Source organism: Elephas maximus, chromosome 5, assembly GCF_024166365.1.
Source record: "Elephas maximus indicus isolate mEleMax1 chromosome 5, mEleMax1 primary haplotype, whole genome shotgun sequence".
Classification (NCBI taxonomy): Eukaryota; Metazoa; Chordata; class Mammalia; order Proboscidea; family Elephantidae; genus Elephas; species Elephas maximus.
In genome coordinates, this window is record NC_064823.1 from 67216158 (window position 1) to 67242064 (window position 25907).

Below are 25907 nucleotides of genomic sequence, written 5' to 3' on the forward strand. Positions count from 1 at the left end.
CATTATACATGAAGAAAACAAGAGGTCATTAAAAAGACAAGAAAGAAAGAACAGACCAAAATGGATGTCAGAAGAGACTCTGCAACTTGCTCTTGAACATCGAGTAGCCAAAGCAAAAGGAAGAAATGAAATAAAAGAACTGAGCTGAAGATTTCAAACGACAGCTCGAGAAGACAAAGTATTATGAAGACATGTGCAAAGACCTGGAGATTGAACACCAAAAGGGAAGAACACGCTCAGCATTTCTCAAGGTGAAAGAACTGAAGAAAAAAATCAAGCCTCGAGTTGCAATTCTGAAGGATTCTATGGAGAAAATATTAAACGATGCAGGAAGCATCAAAAGAAGATGGAAGGAATACACAGAGTCACTATACCAAAAAGAACTGGTCAACAACTTCAACCATTTCAGAAGGTAACATGATCAGGAACTGATGGTACTGAAGGAAGAAGTCCAAGCTGCACTGAAGGCATTGGTGAAAAGCAAGGCTCTGGGAATTGATGGAATACCAGTTGAGATGTTTCAACAAATGGGTGCAGCATTGGAAGTGGTCACTAGTCTATGCCAAGAAATTTGGAAGACAGCTACCTGGCCAACTGACTGGAAGAGATCCATATTTATGCCTATTCCCAAGATAGGTGATCCAACTGAATGTGGCAATTATCAAACAATATCATTAATATCACATTGCAAGCAAAATTTTCCTGAAGATCATTCAAAAGTGGCTGCATGAGTGTATGGACAGGGAGTTGCCAGAAATTCAAGCCAGATTTAAAAGAGGACGTGGCAACAGGGATATCATTGTTGATGTCAGATGGATCCTGGCTGAAAGCAGAGAATACTAGAAAGATGTTCACCTGGGTTTTATTGACTATGCTAAGGCATTCGACTTTGTGGATCATAACAAATTATGGATAACATTGCAGAGAATGGGAATTCCGCAACACTTAATTGTGCTCATGAGGAATCTGTACGTGGATCAAGAAGCAGTCCTTCCAACAGAACAAGGGAATACTGTGTGGTTTAGAGGCAGGAAAGGTGTGCATCAGGGTTTTATCCTTTCACCGTACCTATTCAACATGTATGCTGAGCAAATAGTCGAGAAACTGGACTATGTGAAGAAGAACGGGGCATCAGGATTGAAGGAAGACTCATCAACAACCTGTGGTTTGCAGATGACACAACCTTGCTTGCTGAAAATTAAGAGGACTTGAAGCACTTATGATGAAGATCAAAGTCTACAGCCTTCAATATGGATTACAACTCAACAAAAAGAACACAAAAATCCTCACAACTGAACCAATAAGCAACACCATGATAAGCAGAGAAAAGATTGAGGCTGTCATAGATTTCATTTTACTTGGATCCACAATCAACACCCATGGAAGCAGCAGTCAGGAAATCGAAAGATGTATTGCATTGGGCAAGTACGCTGCAAAAGATCTCTTCAAAGTGTTAAAAGCAAAGATGTCACCTTGAGGACTATGGTGCGCCTGACCCAAGCCATGGTGTTTTCAATTGCCTCATATGCAGTTGAAAGCTGGACAATGAATAAGGAAGACCTAAGAAGAATTGACGCCTTTGAATTGTGTTGGTGAAAAATATTGAATATACCATGGACTGCTAAAAGAACGAACAAATCTGTCTTGGGAGAATAACAACTAGAATGCTCCTTAGAAGTAAGGACGGCAAGATCACGTCTCACATACTTTGGACACGTTGTCAGGAGGGCTCAGTCCCGGGAGGAGGATATCATGCTTGGTAAAACAGAGGGTTAGTGAAATAGAGGAAGGCCCTCAAGAAGATGGATTGACACTGTGGCTGCAACAATGGGCTCAAGCATAGCAACAGTTGTGAGGATGGCGCAGGACTGGGCAGTATTTTGTACTGTAGTACATATGGTCGCTATGAGTCAGAACCAGCTTGATGGCATATAACAACAACATAATGCTGATGTGTTGAATTTCTTAAATTATTTTGGTAAAATATATATAAATACATATAAAATTTGCCATTTTAACCATTTTAATAGTGTACAGTTCAGTGACATTAATTATATTCACAGTGTTGTACAACCATCACTACTGCTATGTATTTCCAAAATCTTTTCATCACCCCAAACATAAACTGTGTACCCATTAAGCTGTAACTCCATATTCTCCCTGCTCCCAGTCCCTGGCAACCTCTGATCTACTTTCTGTCTAGGAATTTGCCTAGACTAGATATTTCATATAAGTGGAATCATACAGTGTTCTTTTTGTGTCTGGCTTCTTTCACTTACCATAGCGTTTTCAAGGTTAATCCCCGTTTTCTGGCTGAATAATATTCCATTGTATGGATGTACCACAATATGTTTATCCATTCATCTGTGGACACTTGGGTTATTTCCACTTTTTGGCTATTTTGAATGATTCTATGAATATTGGCATACAAATATCTGTTTTAGTCGCAGTTCTTTTGGGTATACACCTAGGAGTGGAATTGCTGGATTGTATGGTAATTCTGTGTTTTAACCTTTTGATAAAGGCAAACAGCTGCTGTGCTGTTTTACATTCCCACTAGCAATGCACAAGTGTTTGAATTTCTCCACATCCTTGTTATTTTCCATTTTTTTTTTTTTTTTTTAATTAAAGCTATCCTAGTGAGGAAAACCTGGTGGCGTAGTGGTTAAGTGCTACGGCTGCTAACCAAAGGGTCGGCAGTTTGAATCCGCCAGGTGCTCCTTGGAAACTCTATGGGGCAGTTCTTTTCTGTCCTATGGGGTCGCTATGAGTCGGATTCGACTCGACGGCACTGGGGTGGGGGCGAGTGAGTGTGATGTGGTATCTTGTTGCAGTTTTGATTTCCATTTTCCTAATGACTAATGATGTTGAGCACCTTTTCATGTGCTTTTTGGCTGGTCATTCATGTATCTTCTTTGAAGAAATATCTGTTTAAGTCCATTGTCCATTCTTTGTCTCTTTGTTGATGAGGTACTGGAGTTTATTTTGATGTATTCTGAATATGAAACCCTTATCAGATACATAATTTGCAAATATTTTCTCCCATTCTGTACATCATCTTTTCATTTGTTTATGTCCCTTAATGCATATAAGTTTTTAATTTTGATGAAGTCCAACTTACCTATTTTTTATTTTGTCAATCATGCTTTTGATATCATAGTTAAGGATCTGTTGCCAAATCTAAAGTCATGAAGATGTACCCCATTTTTTTTTTTTTAAGGAGTGTTATGGCTTTAGTTTTTACATTTAGTTCATTCATCCATTTTGAGTTAATTTTCATATGTATTGCGAAGTACGGGTCCAACATCATTGTTTTGCATGTGAAAATCCAGTTGACCCAGCACCATTTGTTGAAGAGACTTTCCACGTTGAATAGACTTTGCACCCTTGTAAAAAACCTGTTAGCCATAGCTACAACTGCTAACCAAAAGGTCGGCAGTTCGAATCCACCAGGTGCTCCTTGGAAACTCTATGGGGCAGTTCTACTCTGTCCTATAGGGTCCCTGAGTCGTATTGAGGGCAATGGGTTTGGTTTTCTATAGATGAATATGAGTTTATTTCTAGAATCTCAATTCTTTAAAAAAATTTTTTTTTAATTGAACTTCATTTTTTTTTGTTTACTTTTTTATTGAACTTTAGATGAAGGTTTACAGAACAAACTAGTTTCTCATCAAAGAGTTAGTGCACACATTGTTCTATGACATTGGTTAACAACCCCATGACATGTCAACACTCTCCCTGTTCAACCCTGAATTCCCTATTACCAGCTGTCTTGTTCCCTCCTACCTTCCAGTCCCTGCCCCAGGGCTGGTGCACCCCTTTAGTCTTGTTTTGTTCCATGTGACTGTTCAATCTGTGGCTAAAGGGTGAACCTCAGGAGTGGCCTCATTACTGAGCTGAAAGGGTGCTCGGGGGCCATACTCTCAGAATTTCTCCAGTCTCTGTTAGGCCAGCAAGTCTGGTCTTTCTTTTTGAGTTAGAATTTTTTTCTACATTTTTCTCCAGCTCTGTCTGGAACGTTCTATTGTGATCCCTGTCAGAACAGTCAGTGGTGGTACCTGGGCGCCATCTGGTTTTACTGGACTCAGTCTGGTGGAGGCATTGGTAGCTGTGGTCCATTAGTCCTTTGGACTAATCTTTCCCTTATGTCTTTAGTTTTCTTCATTCTTCCTTGCTTTCGAAGGAGTGAGACCAGTGGAGTTTACTAGATGGCTGCTACAGGCTTTTAAAGACCCTGGACGCTACTCATCAAAGTAGAATGCAGAGCATTTTCTTTATTAACTGTGTTGTGCCAGTTGATCTAGATGTTCCTGGAGACCATGGTCCCCACAGTCCTCAGCCCAGCAATTCAGTCCCTCAGGGAGTTTGGATGTGTCTGTGGAGCTACCTTGCCTTGTACAGGCCATGCTTTTTCTCTCAGTATTGTGTACTCTAGTATTGTGTACCGTCTCACCCTTCACCAAAGTTTCCACTGATCTTTTGTCTATTAAGTGTTTTAATATCCCCTGTCCCTCCCCTCCCCTCCCTTGTAACTGTCAAATATTGTTTCTTTTTGTATGTAAACCTTTTCAGTACTTTTTACAGTAGTGTTCTCATACAATATTTGTCCTTTTGTGATTGCCTTATTTCACTCAGCATAATGTCCTCCAGATGCATCCATGTTATGAGATGCTTCCCAGATTTGTTGTTGTTCTTTAACATTCTGTAATACTCCATTGTGTGTATGTACCACAGATTGTTTATCCATTCATCAGTTGATGGGCATCTAGGTTGTTTCCATCTTTTTGCTATTGTGAACAATGCAGCAGTGAACGTTGGTGTACATATATATCAATTCATGTGATGACTCTTGTTTCTCTAGGATATATTCCTAGGAGTGGGATTGCTGATCATATGATATTTCTATATCCGGCTTTCTAAGGAAGTGCCGTATCATTTTCCAAAATGGTTGTATCATTTTACATTCCTCCGAGCAGTGCATAAGAGTTCCGATTTCCCTGCAGCCTCTCCACCATTTGTTATTTTCTGTTTTATTGATTCGTTCCAGTAATGCCAGGGTGAGATGGTGTCTCATTGTGGTTTTGATTTGCATTTCTCTGATGGCTAGAGATCATCAGCATTTCCTCATGTGTCTGTTGGCTGCTTGAATGTTTCCTTTGGTGAAGTGTCTGTTCATTTCCATTGCCCATTTTTTAACTGGAATATTTGTCTTCTGTAAAGATGTTGGATTTTCTTGTAGATTTTAGAGATTAGACCTTTGTCTGATTTGTAATAGTCAAAATTTTTTTCACAGTCTATATAGGTTCTCTTTTTACTCTTTTGGTGGAGTCCTTTGATGAGCATAAGTGTGTAGTTTTTAGAAGATCTCAGTTATCTAGTTTATCCCCTGGAGCTTGTGTGTTGTTGGTTGTGATTTGCATCCTGTTAATGCTGTGTATTGGTTCCTTTCTATTAGTTCTAGTAGTTTTCTCTCGGAGTCTTTTGGATTTTCTAAGTATAGTATCATATCCTCTGCAAATAGGGACAGTTTAACTTCTTCATTACCAATTTGTATGTCCTTTATTTCTGTTTCTTTCCTTATTGCTCTAGCTAAGACTTCAAAAACAATGTTAAATAGGAGTGGTGCTAAAGGGCATCCTTGTCTTGTTCGTGTTCTCAAGGGGAATGTTGTCAGCCTCTCTCCATTGAGAACGATATTGGCCATTGGTTTTGCATAGACACCCTTTATTAAGTGGAGAAATTTCCCTTGTATACCTATTTTATTGAGAGTTTTTTTTTTTATCAGGAATGATGTTGGACTTTGTCAGATGCCTTTTCTGCATCGACTGAGATGATCATGTGATTCTTTCCTTTTATTTATGTGGTAGATTACATTGATTTTCTAATGTTGAACCATCCTTGCATACCTGGTATGAATCCTACTTGGTCATGATGTGTTTTAGTCATCTAGTGCTGCCATAACAGAAATACCACAAGTGGATGCCTTTAACAAAGAGAAATTTATTTTCCCACACAGTAGTGGGTTACAAGTCCAAATGCAGGGTGTTGGCTCCAGGGGAAGGCTTTCTCTCTCTCTCTGTCGGCTCTGGAGGAAGATTCCTTGTCCTCAGATTTACCTGGTCAAGGAGCTTCTCAGCTGAGGGACCCCAGGTCCAAAGGATGCACCCTGCTCCCCGTGCTGCTGCCTTGGTGGTATGAGGTCCCCAACTCTCTGCTTGCTTCCCTTTACTTTTATCTCTTGAGAAATAAAAGGTGGTACAGACCACACGGCAGGGAAACTCCCTTTACCTTGGATCAGGGAGGTGGCCTGGGTAAGGGTGGTGTTACAATCCCACCCTAATCCTCTCAACATAAAATTATAATCACAAAATGTAGGACAGCAACACGATACTGGGAATCATGGTCTAACCAAGTTGATAGACATATTTTTTGGGGGACATAATTCAATCCATTACATGATGTATTAGTTTTTTGATATGCTGCTGAATTCTATTGGCTAGAATTTTGTTGAAAACTTTTGCATTTATATTCATGACAGATATTGATCTGTAATTTTCTTTTTTTGTGATGTCTTTGCCTGGTTTTGGTATCAGCATTATTCTGGCTTCATAGAATGAATTCAGAAGTATCGCTTCCTTTTCTATGTTCGGAAATAGTTTCTGTAGTACTGGGATTAGCTCTTCTCCGAATGTTTGGTAGAATTCTTCAGTGAAGCCATCTATGCCAGGCGCTTTTTCGGTTGGGAGTTTTTTAATTACCTTTTCAATTTCTTCTCTTGTTATGGGTCTGTTCCGACTGTCAATGTCATTTTGTGTTAATTTGGGTAGGTTGTGTGTCTCTAGAAATATGTCCATTTCCTCTGGGTTTTCAAATTTGTTGCCATATAGTTTTTCATAATAGTCTGTTATAATCCTTTTTATTTCAGTTGGGTCTGTTGTAATGTCCCCCATTTCATTCCTTATTTGGGTTATATGCATTCTCTCCTGTTTTCCTTTTGTCATTTTGGCCAGTGGTTTGTTGGTTTTGTTGATCCTTTACAAGAACCAGCTTTTGGTTTTGTTGATTGTTTCTATTGTTTCTGTATTTCATTTATTTCTGCTGCGATCTTTATTATTTCCTGTCTTCTGGTTGCTGTGGGCTTCTTTTGCTATTTGTACAAGTTGTGTAACTAACGTTTTGATTTTGTCCCTTATTTTTTGATGTGTGCATCTAGTGTTGTAAATGGACCTTTGAGGACTGCTTTTGCTGTGTCCCAAAGGCTTTGGTATGATGTGTTTTCATTGTACAAATGAATGAATGGTTTGATTCTAGGAACTTTTTGATTCCATCTTTGATTTCTTCTATTACCCAGTGGTTTTTAAGCAGGGTGTTATTCAGTTTCCATGTATTTGATTTTTTTCCTTATTCTTCCTGTTGTTAATTTCTACTTTGATGGCATTGTGGTCAGAGAAGATACTTTGTGTATCTCAGTGTTTTGGATTTTGTTGAGGGTTGCTTTATGGCCTAAAATGTGGTCTATTGTGGAGAACGTTCCATGTGCGTTGGAAAAGAATGTGTACTCTGCAGCTGTTGCGTGGAGTGTTCTATATGTGTCTATGAAGTCAAGTTGGCTGATATGTGCTCTTTAGCTCTTCTGTATTTCTGTCTAGATGTTCGGTCCTTTACTGAGAATGGTGTTTTGAAGTCTGCTATTATGGTGGAACAGTCAATTTCTCTTTTCAGTTCTGTTAGAGTTTGTTTTATGTGTTTTGGAGCCCTGTCGTTGGGTGTGTGGATGTTTATTATGGTTAAGTCTTCATGATGAATCGTCCCTTTAATCATTGTATAGTGCCCTTCTTTGTCTTCTGCGGTGGATTTTGTTTTAAAGTCTATCTTATTTGAGATTAGTATTGCCATCCCTGCTTTTTTTCATAGTTATTTGCTTGATATTTTTTATATCCTTTGATTTTTAATAAATTTACATCTTTGTTTCTAAGGAGTGTCTCTTGTAGACAGCGTAGGATGGATCTTGTTTTTTTAATCCATTCTGTTATTCTGTGTCTCTTTATGGGTACATTTAGGCCATTTACATTCAGTGATAGGTGTGAGTTTATTGCTGTCATTATGTTGTGTTTTTTTTGTGGTGCTAATATTTTCTTTGTTCTTGCTTTCTTGTGCTGAGTTCCTTCTGTTTGTGGATTTCTTTTTCATTTCTTTTGTTTTTGTCGATTTTGTTTTTTTTTGGAGACTTTATGTTTTTCTTCTTTATTTTGATGAGTAGGTTTTTTAACTTTCTTTGTGGTTACCTTGAAATTTATCCTTATCTTCCTAGGTTTGAACCAGTCTATGATTACTTGGTATCACCTTGTCTTCCTCTCCATTAGAAAGTTCTACACCTATACCATTTATTCCCTCTTTTATTGTTCTGACGTTGTTGTCATTTACAGATTAACCTCTCTGATTCCCTGTTGCAATTGTTTTGGTTTTGGATGATCCTTGAGAGTTCATTTCCTAGGTTAGTATCTGGCTGGTACAATCTCGTGTCCTAGATTCAGGCTGTGGTCTGATGTTGTTTGTTCTCTGATTGAAGGACTCCCTTTAATAATCCTTGTAAGTTTTGTTTGGTTTTTACATATTCCCTTAATTTCTGTTTATCTGGAAATGTCCTAATTTCACCATCATATATGAGTGAAAGTTTTGCAGTATATATTATTCTTGGTTGGCAGTTCTTTTCTTTCAAGGTTTTATATATGTCATCTCATTGCCTTCTTGCCTGCGTGGTTTCTGTTGAATAATCAGAGCTTAGTCTTATTGTTTCCCCTCTGTATGTGACTTTTGGTTTTTCTCGAGCTGATCGCGGGGTTTTTTTTTTTTTTTGCTTCAACAAACAGAAGTTTATTCTCTTACAGTCTAGTAGGCTAGAAGTCCAGATTCAGGGCATCAGCTCCAGGGAAAGCCTTTCTCTCTCTGTCAGCTCTGGAGGAAGATCCTTGTCATCAATCTTCCCCTGGACTAGGAGCTTCTCCATGCAGGAACCCTGAGTCCAAAGGACGTGCTCTACTCCTGGTGCTGCTTTCTTTGTGGTATGAGGTCCCCCTGTCTCTCTGCTCACTTCCCTTTCTTTTTTTTTTTATTAACTTTTATTAAGCTTCAAGTGAACGTTTACAAATCCAATCAGTCTGTCACATATAAGTTTACATACATCTTACTCCATACTCCCACTTGCTCTCCCCTTCTTGAGTCAGCCCTTTCAGTCTCTCCTTTCCTGACAATTTTGCCGGCTTCCCTCTCTCTCTATCCTCCCATCCCCCCTCCAGACAAGAGTTGCCAACACAATCTCAAGTGTCCACCTGATATAATTAGCTCACTCTTCATCAGCGTCTCTCTACCACCCGCTGACCAGTCCCTTTCATGTCTGATGAGTTGTCTTCGGGGATGGTTCCTGTCCTGTGCCAACAGAAGGTCTGGGGACCATGGCCACCGGGATTCCTCTAGTCTCAGTCAGACCATTAAGTTTGGTCTTTTTATGAGAATTTGGGGTCTGCATCCCACTGATCTCCTGCTCCCTCAGGGGTCCTCTGCTGTGCTCCCTGTCAGGGCAGTCATCGATTGTGGCCGGGCACCAACTAGTTCTTCTGGTCTCAGGGTGACGTAGGTCTCTGGTTCATGTGGCCCTTTCTGTCTCTTGGGCTCTTAGTTGTCGTGTGGCCTTGGTGTTCTTCATTTTCCTTTGCTCCAGGTGGGTTGAGACCAATTGATGCATCTTAGATGGCCGCTTGTTAGCATTTAAGACCCCAGACGCCACATTTCAAAGTGGGATGCAGAATGATTTCATAATAGAATTATTTTGCCAATTGACTTAGAAGTCCCCACAAAACATGTTCGATCGCGGGGTTTTTAATTTGTCTTTGGTTTTAACAAGGGTGAGTATGATATGCCTTGGTGTTTTTCTTTTGGGGTCTATCCTATACGGGGTTCACTGAGCTTTTTGAATGGTCAGGTTTTCATCATTCATGATATTAGGGAAGTTTTCTGTAAACAATTCTTCAACGATCTTCTCTGTGTTTTCCATTTTCTCTCCCTGTTCTGGAACTCCGATTACTCACAAGTTTTTGCTTTTGATTGTATCCTACATAATTCTCAGTGTTTCTTCATTTTTCTTTGTTCTTTTTTCTGATTTTTCTTCAAACAGCTGTATCCACGTGTTTGTCTTCATTTCCCTGATTCTTTCTTCCATTGTTTCAAACTTGCTCCTCAGCCCTTCTAAGACACTGTCCATTTCTGAAATCTTGTTGTTTATCTTCTGGATTCCTAATTGTTGTTTTTGTAAGATTTCTAGTTGTGAATTTATTTTGGCATTTTGTTTCTGTATTACTTCCCTACAGTTGTTCCATTTTTTGGTCTGTATTTTCCATGAATTTGTCTGCCCTTTCCAAAAATTTGTCTATTTTTCCTCATTTTGTCTTTTTGCTTCAACTCTTGGATTGCTCTGAATATTAGAGTTTTGAATTCCCTGTCAGGTAGTTCTAGTGCCTTTTCTTCTCCTGGAAAGTCATCTGATGTTTTATTTTGGACACCTACTGGACCCATCCTGTCCTTTTTTTTTTTAAATATGTTTTGATATTGTCTGCTGTTTTTGGGACATTCAGTAGTTATTTTTGTCATTTCTTGATTGTAGATTTGTTTGTTGTGTTCTACTTTTTGGTTTTATTTGTTTATGCCTAAGTACGGGGCTGTGTGTCCTTTGTTGTTTGGCCACCTGTATTTATGATACTTTTCACTTGCTTGTCCAATGGGCAGGGCCAGTTATTCAGCTGTGGTGCAGCAGGGCAGGTCCAGCTGAAGGGGAGGAGCTGGAATGGGTTGTTTGTGGTATGTACTAGAGCTGACAGAGTGGGCCAGGAATCAGTGCTGGGCCAGTTCTCTCAGACCATGGTTGTGCTGCGTGGAGGTATGATGTTCAGTGTGTGATGTAGGTAGGCAGGAAAGATGGGGGAGGTTGTGATGTGTGGAGCTAATAGGGGTATGGAAAAGAGGAGAGAGAGAAGAGAAAAACAGGAACCAAAAACAAAGAAAGACAGAAAAAAAAGAGTGCTAAGGGAGCTTACTGTTGGAGTGGAAAGATGCGAAACCAAGAAATGGAGAAAAGCAAAAAAGAAAAAGGGAAGAATAAGGAAAAAAAACTGGATAAAAATTTGGAAAAGGACATAAAAGCCCCCCGAAGTCCCAGAGTCCCACCAGTGGGGCTGCTAAGACTGGGAAAGTGGCTCCCAGACTGCACAGTACAGTTTGATTTGAGGGGGTATAGATGTCACACATCACCAGGTATTCAGGAGACAGGAAAAGAAGATAAGTGTAGAGAGATGAGAACTGAGAAATGAAGACAGACAGAAAGGGAAAAAAAGAAAAGAAAAGAAAAAAAGGAATGAAAGAAGGAAGAAAAAAATAGTACCCCTAGGAATCCCACCTACGTGGCTGCACAGATTGGAGGAGTGGCTCCAAAGCCGTGCAGTGCAGCCCGGCTAGAAGGTGCTCTCCAGCTGCGAAAAGAAAAAGAAAACAAAGCAAAACAAAGCAAAACTAGGGGAAAAAAAAGCCCCAGGGATCCCATCAGTGAGGTGTCGCAGGCAGGGGGAGTGGTTCCCCAGTTGAGCGTGGCTTCACAGTAAAGATGGCACTTGGACCCAGGTGTTCCAGAGAAAGGAGGGGGGAGGTGTCGGAGGCATAGAAGGAAACAAAGGAGTTGGAAAGAACCAGTGCCAACTCAGGGGCCCGGCTAGTGTGAACAGGGCGAATCCAAACATCCTGAGGCCAAAGCAGTTGTCTTCTGGCCAAGAGACAGAGAAGGCCGAAGGGGGAAAGGAAGAAGGGGGGGTGGGGCTAGGAAAGCGTATATCACTCACTACTGGGTGCTCTGTCTCCTGCTGGGATCTTTGTGAAGCTCCTTTCCAGTACTCCTTGTCCGCTGATCTCAGACTTGCGTGGGGCGAATCCAAGTGGCACGGACGCTGCACTTCCTGGCCGTCTGTGCCACAGCAGCCAGCCAGGAAGCTTGGAGGTAGAGCAGCGGGGAGAGAATGAGGGGTGGGAAAGCGTGTATCACTGGTTACCAGGTGCTGTGTCTCCTGCTGGGAGTTCCGTGAAGCTGCTTTCCCATGCTGCCCGTATGCCAGTCCCTGACTGGAGTCTAAGATGGTGGATCTGTGCTGCGTTAACTGGTGGGGCCCTACGCTCATATCTCTTCTTACTCTCTGTCATCTGTTAGTTTCTTATTCCGTTTGGTGTTTGGCTGAGTTCTGTATCTCTTCATTTGGCATTTCAGGTTCCAGGAATTATGTTTGTGTCTGCTTTACTTAGTTTTTTGGGTCTTTGCTGTGGAGGGACAGTGTGGTGCTTTTGTCTGTGGAGCCATGTTGGCCGGAAGTCTAAACTATCCTGTTGGGATTTGCTTTCTTCCTTAATCCTTACTGTATCTTTTTTTTTTTGTTTCATCTTAGAGTATTGCACGGTCCATATTGTTGTTAGAAATAAAAGACTTGTGATGTAATATGCTAGATGTGCCTTAATTATACTTTTTTAATCCCTTGGCCTTTTACGCATACTAAGCCTGTGCTGTCTCTCTGAGGAAGTTGTTAGAATCCTAGGAAAGAACTAAGTACCTTCTAAAAAAAAAAAAAAAAAACCCAGTGCGGTCGAGTCGATTCTGACTCATAGCGACCTTATAGGACAGGGTAGAACTGCCCCATAGAGTTTCCAAGGAGCGCCTGGCATATTCGAATGGCCGACCCCCTGCTTGGCAGCCGTAGCACTTAACCACTACACCACCAGGGTTTCCAAGTACCTCCTAGGCAATGTAAATTACAAATTTAATACTATACAGTGAAGGCAAACTCTATATGCACGTACTTCTAAAATTGTTATTGTATTTTTATAAGTTTTAGTCCTCTGTCTTCAGTGTGCATGGGTGGTCTTTCTTGGGTCTCAGTTACAATTGGTGCCTTTTTTGTAGGATAAATCACAAAAATCCTTTAAAAATTTCTGTCCTGAGCCAACAACGTATTTATATTTAAACAATAGATTATTTATATATTCAAGTAGCGTGTTATTTGATTTGCTTAATGAGCCTAGAGAGAGGGTTAGAAAGTGTCCTCAGTGGCTGGACCTGAGAACCTCAAATGGGGATGGCAGTAGGAGAAGTTATTGCTGGCTTTGGAACTGGCATCTCCTCATGAAGGCTACTTCAAGAGAATAGGATTTTGCTTAATTATTACCATTCATTGTGTTCACAGATTAAAAACTCAGCTATTTACCTTTAATTTCCTAGGTGCCAATCTTTAAATGGTTACTTATATTTATAGCTCCTAAAAGGAGTAGTGTTGTAAATGTAATAATAGAGCAGTTTTTGAGTACAGAAATAATTATTCAGAAATTACTTTGGGTTTTAGCAGCTTTACTATGATATAGCTACATTTTTTTTTTTTTTTTAGTTTATCCAACTGGGTGTTTCCAGAGGTTTTGCAGCGTGTGGCTTGATAGCTTTAGGTGATTTTGAAAAATTCTAGGCCAATATTTTTTCAAATATTGGTTCTGTTCCATTTTTCCTTCTATCCCAGGTGTCTAGTTACATGCATCATGTCATACTTTCTTCATCATATGGTTCTTATGATCTTTTATGCAGTTTTTATCCTTTTCAATCTGGATTTCTTTTTCTTTTTTCATGGTGATAATTTATTTTTATCCATGCTTCAATCTGGATGTTTTCTACATACCTTTTCTTTTTTATCTTCTAGTTCACAAATTCTCTTATGTTTAATCTGCTGTTAAACTCATCTGTTGAATTCTTAATTTTGATAATTTATTCTTTTTTATAGTTTTGGTTCTTTGGTGATATTCTCTATTTTTTTCTTTCTTTTTTGAATGTACTATTCAGCTTTTTTTTTTTAAGATTCAAGCTTTTTTTATTCAGTTGTTTTAATGTCAGTGTCTGATAATTGCAATATCTGGATTATCTGTGGGTATATTTCTATTTTTTTGTTTTGCTTTTATTTTTGAAACGTTGGGTTTCTGGCATACCTTGTAGTTTTTGACTGAAATTTTGGATACCTTCTTTGAAATGGAATTTAATTTTTGTTTTCTTTTTTTAGGAAACGGTACAGACTTACCACCTTGATTAAGTAGAGGCTTGTTTATTTCTGGTTTGCCCGTTTTCCCAGGGTATAGCCCTTCTGGAGTATCAACTGAAAAGCTCAAAGTTACCAGGGTCTGTCTGGCCAGCCTGTAACTCCAAATTTTGTCTGCCTATAACCAAGGCACTCTGAAGTATTTGCTCGGCTTATTTCTGCTTGATTTTTCTGAGTTTTGCCCCATGTGTATGCAGTTTAACAGTTGACAAATGGCACTAAAGGAAAAAGTATAGAACACTGGGTTTGCCTCAGTGCTTTTCCGTCTTTTCCAGGGTCTCGGCCTCTCAAGTCCTGGCTGCTTTGGTTGCTCTCTGATCTGTTCAAACAGTTGCTTCTCGTATTTTGTTTTTTATATTTTGTCTAGTTTATTGGTGCTCTCAGTAGGATGCTTAGTTTGGGACAAGTCCCATCATAGCCAGAGAGAAACTTCTTCATAGGTTAATTTGATGTTTAAAAATTAAAGCTAAATTTATCAGGTTTCAAATTCAGGACCTATTTCATAAGCTGTTAAATTCATCTTTAGATTTTACTCTAATCTTTTTTAAGGGGTCTTTTGTAACTGGTTTAATGAAACATTTTAAATTTCATTAATAGATTTAATGGAAACCTTGGTGGTGTAGTCGTTAAGTGCTACGGTTGCTAACCAAAGGTTCGGCAGTTCAAATCCACCAGGTGCTCCTTGGAAACTCTACGGGGCAGTTCTACTCTGTCCTATAGGGTCGCTATGAGTCGGAATCAACTCGATGGCACTGGGTGGGTTAATAGATTTAATATTACGTTACTATTTTAAATTCTTCAGTTGCTTAACTGTTGGTTTGATCCTGTTAATCATGTCTATATTCTAAATCTTCCTAGAATTTAACTGTACTCACTAAGGAAACATTTTGTCATCCCAAACAATTTTAGAGTCTGCCTTTGTAAGATGGTAGTAGTAGCATCGGAACCTAACTTCATTGGGAATAACGAGAATCAAGATTAGCACAAGGCTGATTCTTAGGAGGTGGAGGTCAGACCTACCTCCACTCTCCAACCTTTTTACCAGTTTTAACACTAGCTGTTCATCTCACAGCACACTGTACTTCTCTTCTGGGTTTGATAATCTATTTCAGTGTCACATAGAACTCACAGACCATACAGTTAAGTGGTCTGTTAAGGAGCAACAGGTTACAACTTGAGATCAGGACCAGCAGGCAGCAACTCAGGATCAGTATCAAGATACAAGTAGGCAAAGTCTGGAAGACTCCCCCAAAGAGGAGAGCACATCTTCCCTTCATCAGTGCAAGACAGCTCCCTTAGTTCCTGTCAGCTGTGCAAGCGAGCAGGGCCTTCTCTCTGCCGTGTATGGTCCCTCTTAGCCATGCATGGTCCCTCTCCACCGTGCAGGCCTTCTCACAGTCCCCTGAAGACAGCTTCCTCTCAGCCCCCTCAGGACAAGCCTCTCTGTCTTTGGCCTCCCTGCTGTTGGCCTCTCCACTGCTAACTCACCTAGCTTATAGTCTGTGTACTGGTTTTGTTCAGCCCTCTTAGCTGCATTTTTAGCAGCAGGTTTCTGCTGTCACCACTGACACTGCTGCAGAGTCCCTTCCAGGCTTGTTGCTGCCAGCTCTGCTGCAGTGCCCCTTCCAGGCCTCTTACTGTCTTCATTGTTACAGCCCTTGACCCGTGTTACAGCTCTTTTAGGAGGTTCCTTTCCTCCTCTGTCACTTCTTCTCTCTTGGCTTTTCACCTTTCTCCTCCTTTTTTCCTTCTGTCTGCCTGAAAACATCTGTGGGGTTGGCTCCATGTATAAGCAAACTGCTGGTCAATTTCAAGGCATGGCCCTCCCACCAGGGCTACAAGCTGACCAATCTCTACTCAGTAGGCCACAGATACTTCATTTGCATAGTAGGCCATAGTCACTTAATTTGTCTAAGTGTATCCACCAATCCCTGCAAGTTGTGTAAAATAGATCAATCATAGGGCGTGCTGCTGCCCAGGGCCAGACGAAGTATCAAACCTATAATTGTTTATAGCTTACCTATGAATGTCAGTCAACCTGGACAAAAGTAACAAACACTCTGGGATAGCAAACTAGGGCAGAGGTAACTCCTCAGGGTTTAAGTGGAAAAATCTCTCAAGCTGTTTTTCCGAAGAATCAAGGCAAAAGGCCACGTAAAGAACTTATTTCTTAGCAGGTTAAAGGTGCATAACAACCAGAGATGTAAGGCCTGAACTTATACATTCCAGAGAAATTTCTCCTGTCCCTGACCGCCTGGCTAAGTCCTTTTTTATAGTAACTACCAAAATTAAAAATAAAAAAATATGCAGGGGGTGGAAACCCGGTGGCGTAGTGGTTAAGAGGTAGAGCTGCTAACCAAAAGGTCAGCAGTTTGAATCCACCAGGTGCTCCTTGGAAACCATATGGGGCAGTTCTACTCTGTCCTGTAGGGTCACTATGAGTTGGAATTAACTTGACCGCAATGGGTGGGTTATGCAGGGAGTGATGGTGATCATGTAGTCTGTCTCTGAGCTTTAGTTGTAACATTATAGGCTTTCCAAGCCAGACAGGTTTGACCACCGCCCATCTTTTTGCTGCTTAATGAGTTTTGAGTAGTTTTCATACTCTTCCCACTTACTTATTAGGGTCGTAATCTTAATGTATTTAATTGACATCTAATTGGAAGTTAATTGACATTTAACTGTAGTTAATTGACATCTAATTGGAGTTTGACATTTAACTATATTTAATACATTTAATAAACACCTAATTGGAGTTTATGTTCTCAGAATTGTGTCTGCCTCTGATATAGGTTCTAAGGCTGTTCTGGGCACAGTGTTATGGGCTGTTCCCCGGAAATGGAGCTCTTCATTGCAATGCAGTTTAAAATGGACTTGTTTTAAATGTATTACTGTGTAGTGTTTACAGCCTTTTTATCTGGACTATCAACTTCCTGTTGCTTTTTTTTTTTTTACCTGCAGAAAGGCAGAAGCTTTCCAGATGTCTTCCGATAATATCCAAGTTTTTATCCCAATGTCAGAAAACACCAATGGCCTACCTGGGACGATGACCTCCAATGACTTAAAGCCATGTACTGAAGGAGCTGTGTTAAGTTTTCATAACATCTGCTACCGAGTAAAAGTGAAGAGTGACTTTATACTCTGTCGAAAAACAGCTGAGAAAGAAATACTGAAGGATATCAAGTATGTGGACCAACTTTCTTTTAAACCAGCATTACTGACATGAAATACACTTCACAGGTTTTGCCTATTACAAAAGAAGCTACTATGAATATTTGTGAGGAGTCTTTGTATGGACACATGGTTTCATTTCTGTTGGCTAAAATAGGAGTGAAATGGCTGAATCACCTGAGAGCTGTATGTTTAACTTTTTTTTTTTTTGGTGGAAATACACATAACAAAACACACACCGCTTCAGCAGTTTCTACATGTACATTTCAGTGACATTGGTTACATTCTTCAAGTTGTGCCACCTTTCTTGACAACCTTGTCCAAGCTGTTCCACCTCACTGTCCCCCAAAGCTTCTCATCTATCCTTTTCAGTTACTGTTGTCAATTTGATCACGTATAGACAATTCTTTAAAAGAGTATGATGCTTAACGCAGACTTTTTTTTTCCTCATTAGACTATTATTTGGTTCAAAGATGACTTCAGGGGATAATTTCAGTTCAAAGTTTGAAACTTTCCTCAGGGCAATAGTTTTAGGGAGCCATTCAGCCTTAATGGCCCCAGAAAGTTTGAATTCCATGAGAATTTGGAATTCTGTTCCTCTTTTTGATCAGGATTCTTTGAAATGTTTAGTAATGGTAGTTGGGTACCATCCAGTTCTTATGGTCTAATGGCAGAAGAGGCAGTTGTTCCTGGAGACAATTAGACATGTATTCCATTTCTACCACCAGTTCCTCCTTCTTCTGGCCCTCCAAGAAAATAGAGACCAATTGTTGCACATTGGATGGCCCCTCCACAAGCTTTTATATGTTTAACTTTTTAAAGGAACTGCTAAATTGTTTTTAAAGTGGTTGTACCGGAACAATTAATGTGTCATTTTGTTTTCTCTGGGTAAACCTTGGGCTTAATACAAAGAGGCATGGTTGTATGGTTTACAGCTTTCTGATTATGGGGATATAGTTATAATCTCTGAGCCTCAATTTTTCTAATCCGTGAAATAGAAGATCTGCTATTGTACCTTAGGAGCCAGTCACTTTTGGGTACTTGGACACTTTATGTCCTGTGCTTTTTAGAAACAAGAGTCAGGAGGTTGAAAGGATAATATATTGTGGAAAGCTTTTGGTTTTCAAACAGACTTGTTTTAAATGAGTGGGCTATTTATAATAATTTATAACAACTTTCTTATTGCTTTTTTTTCCTCTTATACAGAGCTGCAGAAGCTTTTTAAATGTATGACAGTTATGGTTTAGCTTAAGTTGTGCTATATGAGTCCAAAGGGATAAGAAAGCTTAGGATCCAAGTCATTACATTTAGTTATATTTAATAAGCACTCAGTAACTGATTTCCATTTTCTGTATCCAACTAATTCATCCTGTGGTATTGGTGGCGTTGGCAGTAGAGTGGGTAGGAAAATGAACATTTATATAGGACCTTCTAGGTACCAAGTATTTCTGTTCTTTCACAGATGATAGCTATTGGCGTAGTTAATGTTTTTCTGATTCTAGAGAATTGTGCATGGTTCTTCTCCTCTCTGGGGTGGGGGGGAATGAATCTGGGTTTACTTGGACAGCGTGGCCTGTGTGTTATATTTTGTTTATTTGTTTAAGAGGTGAAATAATTACTCATACATAAGGCAAGCAACTTTTTCGGGCTCTCCACTGCTGGAGGAGTGATTACAAAACAGCTCTTTAATGAGGTGTGGCTACAAACTTATATGAAATCAAATGTTTCTTATTTTTTTGTTGCTTTGTATGGCACCGGTCTTTTCTGTTAATAGCAATCCACTTCTTCTAAGGGCTGGACAATGACAAGGTAGGGGAAGATTCTTTTGGATGTGGGTCAGGGAGGCAAGATCTGAAGCTTGATTGGGTTGAGGCAAGGCCTGGAGTTGTGCAAGTGAGACCTTTGTCTAGGCAGTAGTACCTGCTGTCATTCCTACGTCCCAGTAGTGTATTAGTTGAGAAGAACTGTGAATGCAAAGCTTTTATCTTTTGTTCCTGGCCTAGATAGAATTGACTTTTTTAGAAAGGTGACAAATTTCTTTTTTTTGTGTGTGTGTGAAAACCAAGGAAATGTTGGTCATGTCAGATTTTGTGCTAAGAGGTAGAAGGCAACAACTGATTTGAAAATGTGTAGGTTGATTAGATTTAAAATGTGAAAGGCTGAATTCGCCACGCTTAAAAAACCCAAACAAACTAAACCAAGGCAAAAAAACCCACTACCTTCGAGATGATTCCAACTCATAGTGACCCTGTAGGACAGAGCAGAACTGCCCCATTGGGTTTACAAGGCTGTAAATCTTTATGGAAGCAGACTGCCACTTACTTCGCCCACCGAGCTGCTGACGGGTTTAAATCACTGACCTTTTGATTAACTGCTGAGTCACCAGGCCTCCTCAGGCTTTACAAATGTCACCTGCTCAAGGCTTGACAACATTTTTATGGTTGGGATGGTATGCATTTCAGCAATAGGTGAGTTCCTCCTTTGATGTGTTCCTGGGCTCATAAAAACTCAGTCAAATCTTGGAATTTTCCCACGTGTTTAGTAGTTTAGTGAATACCAAGGATTGGTGTCTTTGCTTAATCACATTTCTGGTTGACGTACGCATAACAGAAGTCATTGCTTTTGTGCTGTAGTGTTTCAACTAAATAGAATTTCTGGGATGAGGGAAGGGTCACTGTAAAAATGGCATGGGGACAGCGTCTGACCATCTCTCTTCGCAAGGGGGAAGGAGAGTCAAGATCAACAGTCCAAGGCTGATTCCTGTAAGGCAGGGGTCAGACATGCCTCCTCTCTCTACTGTCTTTACCAATTCTGATACCAACAGCCCCTCCCATGGCACTCTCTACTTTTCTGCTCAGTTCAATAACTCATTGAAGTGGCCACACAGAACTCACAGTACTTATGATTGTGGGGTTTATTAGAGAAGTAACAGGTTACAATTCAGGTTGAGGAATGCCCAGGATACAGTTCTTCCATCAGGACAGCCTTTTCCCAGCCATGCTCGCAGTCAGACCTCTCCCTGGCCCTTGGCCTCTACCCTGCACAGGCAAGTGTTACAAAGCTCTTTTAGCTCTCCTGATAAGTGCCCAGAGGTACTGCCCTCTGCCGGTAAGCCTTGGCCCAAAGGAAGCTTTCTCACCCTGTGGGCCTCAAAGCGCACTGCGTGGCTCTCTCTCTCTCCATCTCCTGGTTTCAGGAGCTTCTCAGTGCAGGAATCCTGGATGCAAAGGGTACATTCTGCTGTTACTGCTCTTCCTTGGTGAGGGGATCGTCTCCCTCTTTTAAGCCTGGCTTGATGGCAAAACTGACCATCCCCTTGGTGGGCCACAGTTACCTTATTTGCACAGTCCTGCCCAGTCACTTGGGTGGGAGTTACAAGACCATGGTAAGAGAGGCCACACAAAAGTGATTTCATCACACCACAGTTGCCCTATTTTATTTTTGACTTTGCTTGACAGCACCACCATCATTTCGAAGAGTATCATATTCCCAGAAAGTTGATGAGATTCTTGGCTTTTTTCCCTTGAACATTTTGCAGTCTCACTTCTGGAAGTAAATAGCTGTCACCTGATGTCCTTTGTGGAGGGAAGAAGATAAAGCAACATCTGATTTTTGTACCTTCTGAGAAATTTTTCTCTTAGGCTTAGATTTGTCACTGTATACAGCATTTGTATATACTGCTGAACATCTGTGGAACAAAATCATCTATTCCACTAGGTGTGTGGATCGCCTATAATCTTCAGGAAAATTCATTATACTATTTAGGGGAATTTTTAATTAATAATTTAATTTGAATTTCAAACTTTAACCTTACAAGAACATAAGCCCTCACCCAGATTCACCAACTGTTTCACTGCATTTGCTCTATCAGTTTTGTTTCTTTATATGCCTATTGTCCTTGGTATTTTTCCGGACCATCTGATGTTCCATTGTCCCTACCTGCTCCAGTGTATTTAAAAAAAAAAAAAAACCGACAAAATCCATTGCCGTTGATTCCAACTCATGGTGACCCCATGTGTTACAGAGTAGAACTGAGCTTCATAGAGTTTTCTTGGCTATAATCTTTATGGAAACAGATCACCAGGTCTTTCTTCCATGGCACCTCTGGGTGGGTTCCAACTGCCAACATTTTGGTTAGTAGTTGAGCACAAACCAGTCATTGTCTGGGAGCAGCCAGGGGAAATATAATCTCTACAAAAACACAGTGGGGGATCCTGAAAGGCTGGTAGGTAGTCATGCTGTCTTAGTTGACCCACCACTGTGTCATGTCTCCTCAGTCTCATTCAGTCTGCTATCTTCCTGTTCCTCCATGGGTGAGGTTGACCTTGATCACTTGGTCATGTTAGTGTCTGCCAGGTTTGTGACAGTAAAGTTACCATGTTCCTCTTTGTTATTAGTTAGTATTACCAAGGGTGGTATTCTGAAATTATTACAAAATTCTGTTCCTCACTGACTATCCACCTACCAGCTTTAGCCTCCACTGGTGAGTCCTGCCTGAATCAGCCACCACTATGATAGTTGCCAAGTGGTGATTTTCTCTCTGTCCCTTCTATGGAAACCCTGGTGGTGTAGTGGTTAAGTGGTACGGCTGCTAACCAAAGGGTCGGCAGTTCAAATCTGCCAGGTGCTCCGTGGAAACTCTGTGGGGCAGTTCTACTCTGTCCTATAGGGTCGCTGTGAGTCAGAATCGACTCGACGGCCCTGAATTTGGTTTTTTCAGTTTGGTCCCTTTTTTATATATATTAGTTTATATTTACTAAAAGAGCCCTGGCGGCGCAGTGATTAAGAGCTATGGCTGCTAACCAAAAGGATGACAGTTCAAACCCACCAGCTGCTCCTTGGAAACCTTATTGGTTGGTTCTACTCTGTCTTATAGGGTCGCTATGAGTTGACATTGACTAGATGACAACAGGTTTGTGGTTTATTCTAAAAGTGAAAAGCTTCATTCATCATTCATTTATTTATGTCAGTGTGGACTCATAGAACTTCATTTTATTCAATGGGTTGTAATGTATTACTGTCATTATTTATGTTGATTCTCATATTTGTTCCCTATTTGGTCACTGTGACCTCTTTCAAGGTTTTTTTCTTTAACTCTATGCTCTTTTTTTTTTTCTTTACTTGTAAGTTTTATTTTGTTGTTGAGAATATACATAGCAAAACATATGTCAATTCAATAGTTTTTACATGTACAATTTAGGGATATTGATTATATTCTATAAGTTGTGCAAGCATTCTCCCCTTCCTTTTCTGAGTTGTTCCTCCCTCATTAACAAACTCACTGCCCCCCCAGGTTCCTATCTAATCTTTCTTTTCAAGTTTCTGTTGTCCACAAACTGCTTTTTTGACCTGTCCCTTCATTCTTCGAGAAGCTCCTTAGAACAGCAAGATGTTCCTGACTCACTGTGTACTTCCCCACCTCAGGCCTGGGATCATTCTGTTCCTTTGGGTGGAACATGGCTGTATACAAAATGTTCAAAGTGTTCCCTATTGGGACGTCATTGCTTCTAGGTCTTCTCAGTGGACAGACTTAGGGAATAGATGTATATATATGTTGTCAGAGTAGTTAAAACACTTGCGAAAGGTTGGCAGTTTGAACCCACCAGCTGCTCTATGGGAGGAAGATGTGGCTGACAGTCTGCTTCCATAAAGATTACAGCCTTGGAAACCCTGCGGGACAGTTCTACTCTGTCTTATAGGGTCACTGTGAGTCAGAATCAACTCAGTGGCAATGGGGTTTTATGTGTGTAAACGCATGTGCATACTCGTATACAGATACACCTACAGCTGTATCTACCTGTGTATATGTGTTAAAACCTATGAGTTCTCATCAATACCTCCAATTCCAGTCAGGTTCTTTCCATCTTTCCATGTTTGTAAATATCTTCTCAAAAGGTGAAAAGCCTCACTTTCATTGTCCTTAATATACTTACTTATTCGCTCAATCAGTATTTTTATTCCTTCATCTAAGCAATCTCTCCACCCTCTGGCTGTTGCTTCCTCTTGCCCTTCTTTACCCACTGCGTTCTTGGGTGTTGGCTGTTGTTGTGCTTCTAAGCGGGGCTTCACCACCTTTGTACTGAGAAGGGAAGCAAGGAGTAGGGAAAACCTAATAGAGACGGTTGACATATTATTTGAACTTGAAATAACATGTAGGAAATGTAAGAAAGCTTTTTTTTCCAGATTAAAAACAAACAAACCCATTGCCAGTGATCCAGTCCAACTCTTAGCCACCTTATAGGACAGGGTAGAACTGCCCCATAGTGTGTCCAAGGCTTCATGCCTTTCTCTTGAGGAGCAGCTGGTGGATTCAGACTGCCCACCTTTTGGTTCGCAGCTAAGCACTTTAACCGCTGTTCCACCAGGGGTCCAGGCTTTCTTTCCAAACAGACTATACTTATTTTAAATAGTTTTTTCCTGCTTCTTGGCATTTGTGATTTATCAAAAACATTTCTTTGCTTCCCTAGAAGTAATCCTATTTATAAAAAAAAGGGAAGTAAAGATTTGTTTATTCAACCAATTTTCAATGCTGCTAGATGCCTGGCATTGTGTAAGATGCTAGATACAGGTATGTTCTTGTTCTCAGAAACCTTGCTGTCTATTGGGAGATTGAGATAAACACAGTACTCATAACGTGTTGTTGTGCTGTGAAAATGTGATTAGAAGATACTGTGGAAGTCCCTATCCCTAAATGGGGGGGGCGGGCGGCTAGGGGTGTAAGGATAGAGAAGGTAAATGTGTGTGTGTGTAGGGGAGAGGTGTGATGCTCCAAGCAGTATGAATAGTATTAACCTTTCTCGTCCGTAAACAAAACAAGCCCAAGTGATTCACCATTATCCACTAATGTGTAATAAATGCGACAGAAATACTTCAATTTAGTTTCATTTCAGTGGTCTGCATATGTATTCGGTGGTAGAACACTGTACTGCATGCTGAGTGAAGTGATAAGAAAAAAATATGATGCAATTCTTGTCGTCAAGGTTTTACAGCGTAGTGAGAGAGACTTACTTGCACATGTATACTGTAAAGCAGTGAATCAGGTGGTATGATAGAAGGGTGGAGGGTGGTGTGGGGAAACAAAGCAATGTAGACTGTAGAACAGGGTCAGCAAACTTTATCTTTTTCAGCTTTACAGGTTATGTGGTGTCTGTTGTGACTGTTGAACTCTGCTGTTGTAGCGTGAAAGAAGCCCTTGACAATAAATAGTAGAATGAGCATGACTGTGTTCCAATAACATTCTGTTTATGACTGCAAGGGGCCAGCCGATCCCTGGACTAGAATGTAAAACCCATGAGAGCTAGAACTTTTTTTGTCTGGTTCCCATCTCTGCCCTATGTCCTAGCGAGGTGCCTCTGACTGGAGTTGAACCACGAAACTGCACCATTCAGGGAAGTTTATATTTCACTCAGACAATTGTATAATCATATGATTGGCCTCTGTAATAAATAATATCTGGGAATGAAATAGCCTTCTGCTGTGGAACTTCCATTTGAAACAGATATTGTTTTCTTTATGAAGTAAACTACCTACCTACCAATTCCAAAGAGGGCTTGGGCATAGACACCAGGGTTTTGAAAGTACTGAGTTACACCTCCATTTCATCATGCCTGAATAACTGCATTGGCCTACTCCCAATTCTCCTTTCTCTGGTCCATTTTACTTACCATTCCACCCATTACATTCCAGATTAAATTCAACTATTTGTCTTCTTTGGTTTCTGCACGGTCAACATTGCCTTAGTTTTTTCCCCCACCTTCCTACTCTCAATAAATAAAACTTTTATGCTCTGTAGAAGGGAAGATGGCAAAACTTAGTCATGCTTACTTTGGACACATCATCAGGAAAGACCCATCTCCTAGAAAAAGACATCCTGTTGGTAGAGGATTGGCAAAAATGAAGGAAAGCCCAGCGAGATGAATTGAGACGCTAGCCACAACAATGAGCTCAAACATACCAAAGATCATGAAGATGGTGTAGAACTGGGCAGCGTTCTATTGTTATACATGAGGTCATTGAGTCAGGGCAGTTATGACTCATGAAATATGCTGTTTCTGCACCTTAGCTATATACATCCTTAAAGGGCCTTCCTCACAGAGAGTGATATCTCCCACTTCTAAACTGTGAGAATTTTCCAGTCCACTTAATGAGGAAGAAAATGATCTATTGTGAGGGTGTACCCTCAAAACTGGATTTAGAATTAAAAAAATTAATTAGATTTAGAATTTAAAACTTTTTAGTGTGGTAAAATATTGTTGTTGCTGTTAGGTGTCATGTAGTCAATTCTGATACATGGCAATCCTATGTACAGCAGAACGAAACAGTGCTGGGTCCTGCACCATCCTCATGGTCTTTGCTATGTTTGAGCCCATTGTTGCAGCCTCTGTGTCAGTCCATCTCATTTAGGGTCTTCCTCTTTTTCCCTGATCCTCTACTTTACCAAGCATGATGTCCTTTTCCAGGCATTGGTCCCTCCTGATAATATGTCCAAAGTAAGTGAGGCGAAGTCTTGTCATCCTCACTTCTAATGACACTCTGGCTGTGCTTCTAAGACATATTCGTTCCTTCTACTGGCAGCCC

The 25907-nt window shown here is 40.4% G+C and overlaps 1 protein-coding gene across 7 annotated transcripts in view; it reads left to right on the forward strand.

Annotated features, from left to right (window-relative positions):
- Positions 1-25907, forward strand: part of ABCG2 (ATP binding cassette subfamily G member 2 (Junior blood group)) — a 79353-nt gene that overhangs the window by 12388 nt on the left and 41058 nt on the right. For 6 of the 7 annotated variants that reach the window (XM_049885754.1, XM_049885755.1, XM_049885749.1 and 3 more), the window contains one exon: positions 17121-17342. In XM_049885754.1, the coding sequence (XP_049741711.1) occupies positions 17140-17342 (203 nt within the window). In that variant the 5' untranslated portion in view covers positions 17121-17139. Of the gene's footprint in view, positions 1-11884; positions 12038-17120; positions 17343-25907 lie in introns of those variants that run through there. The other variant, XM_049885750.1, reaches the window with a different exon arrangement.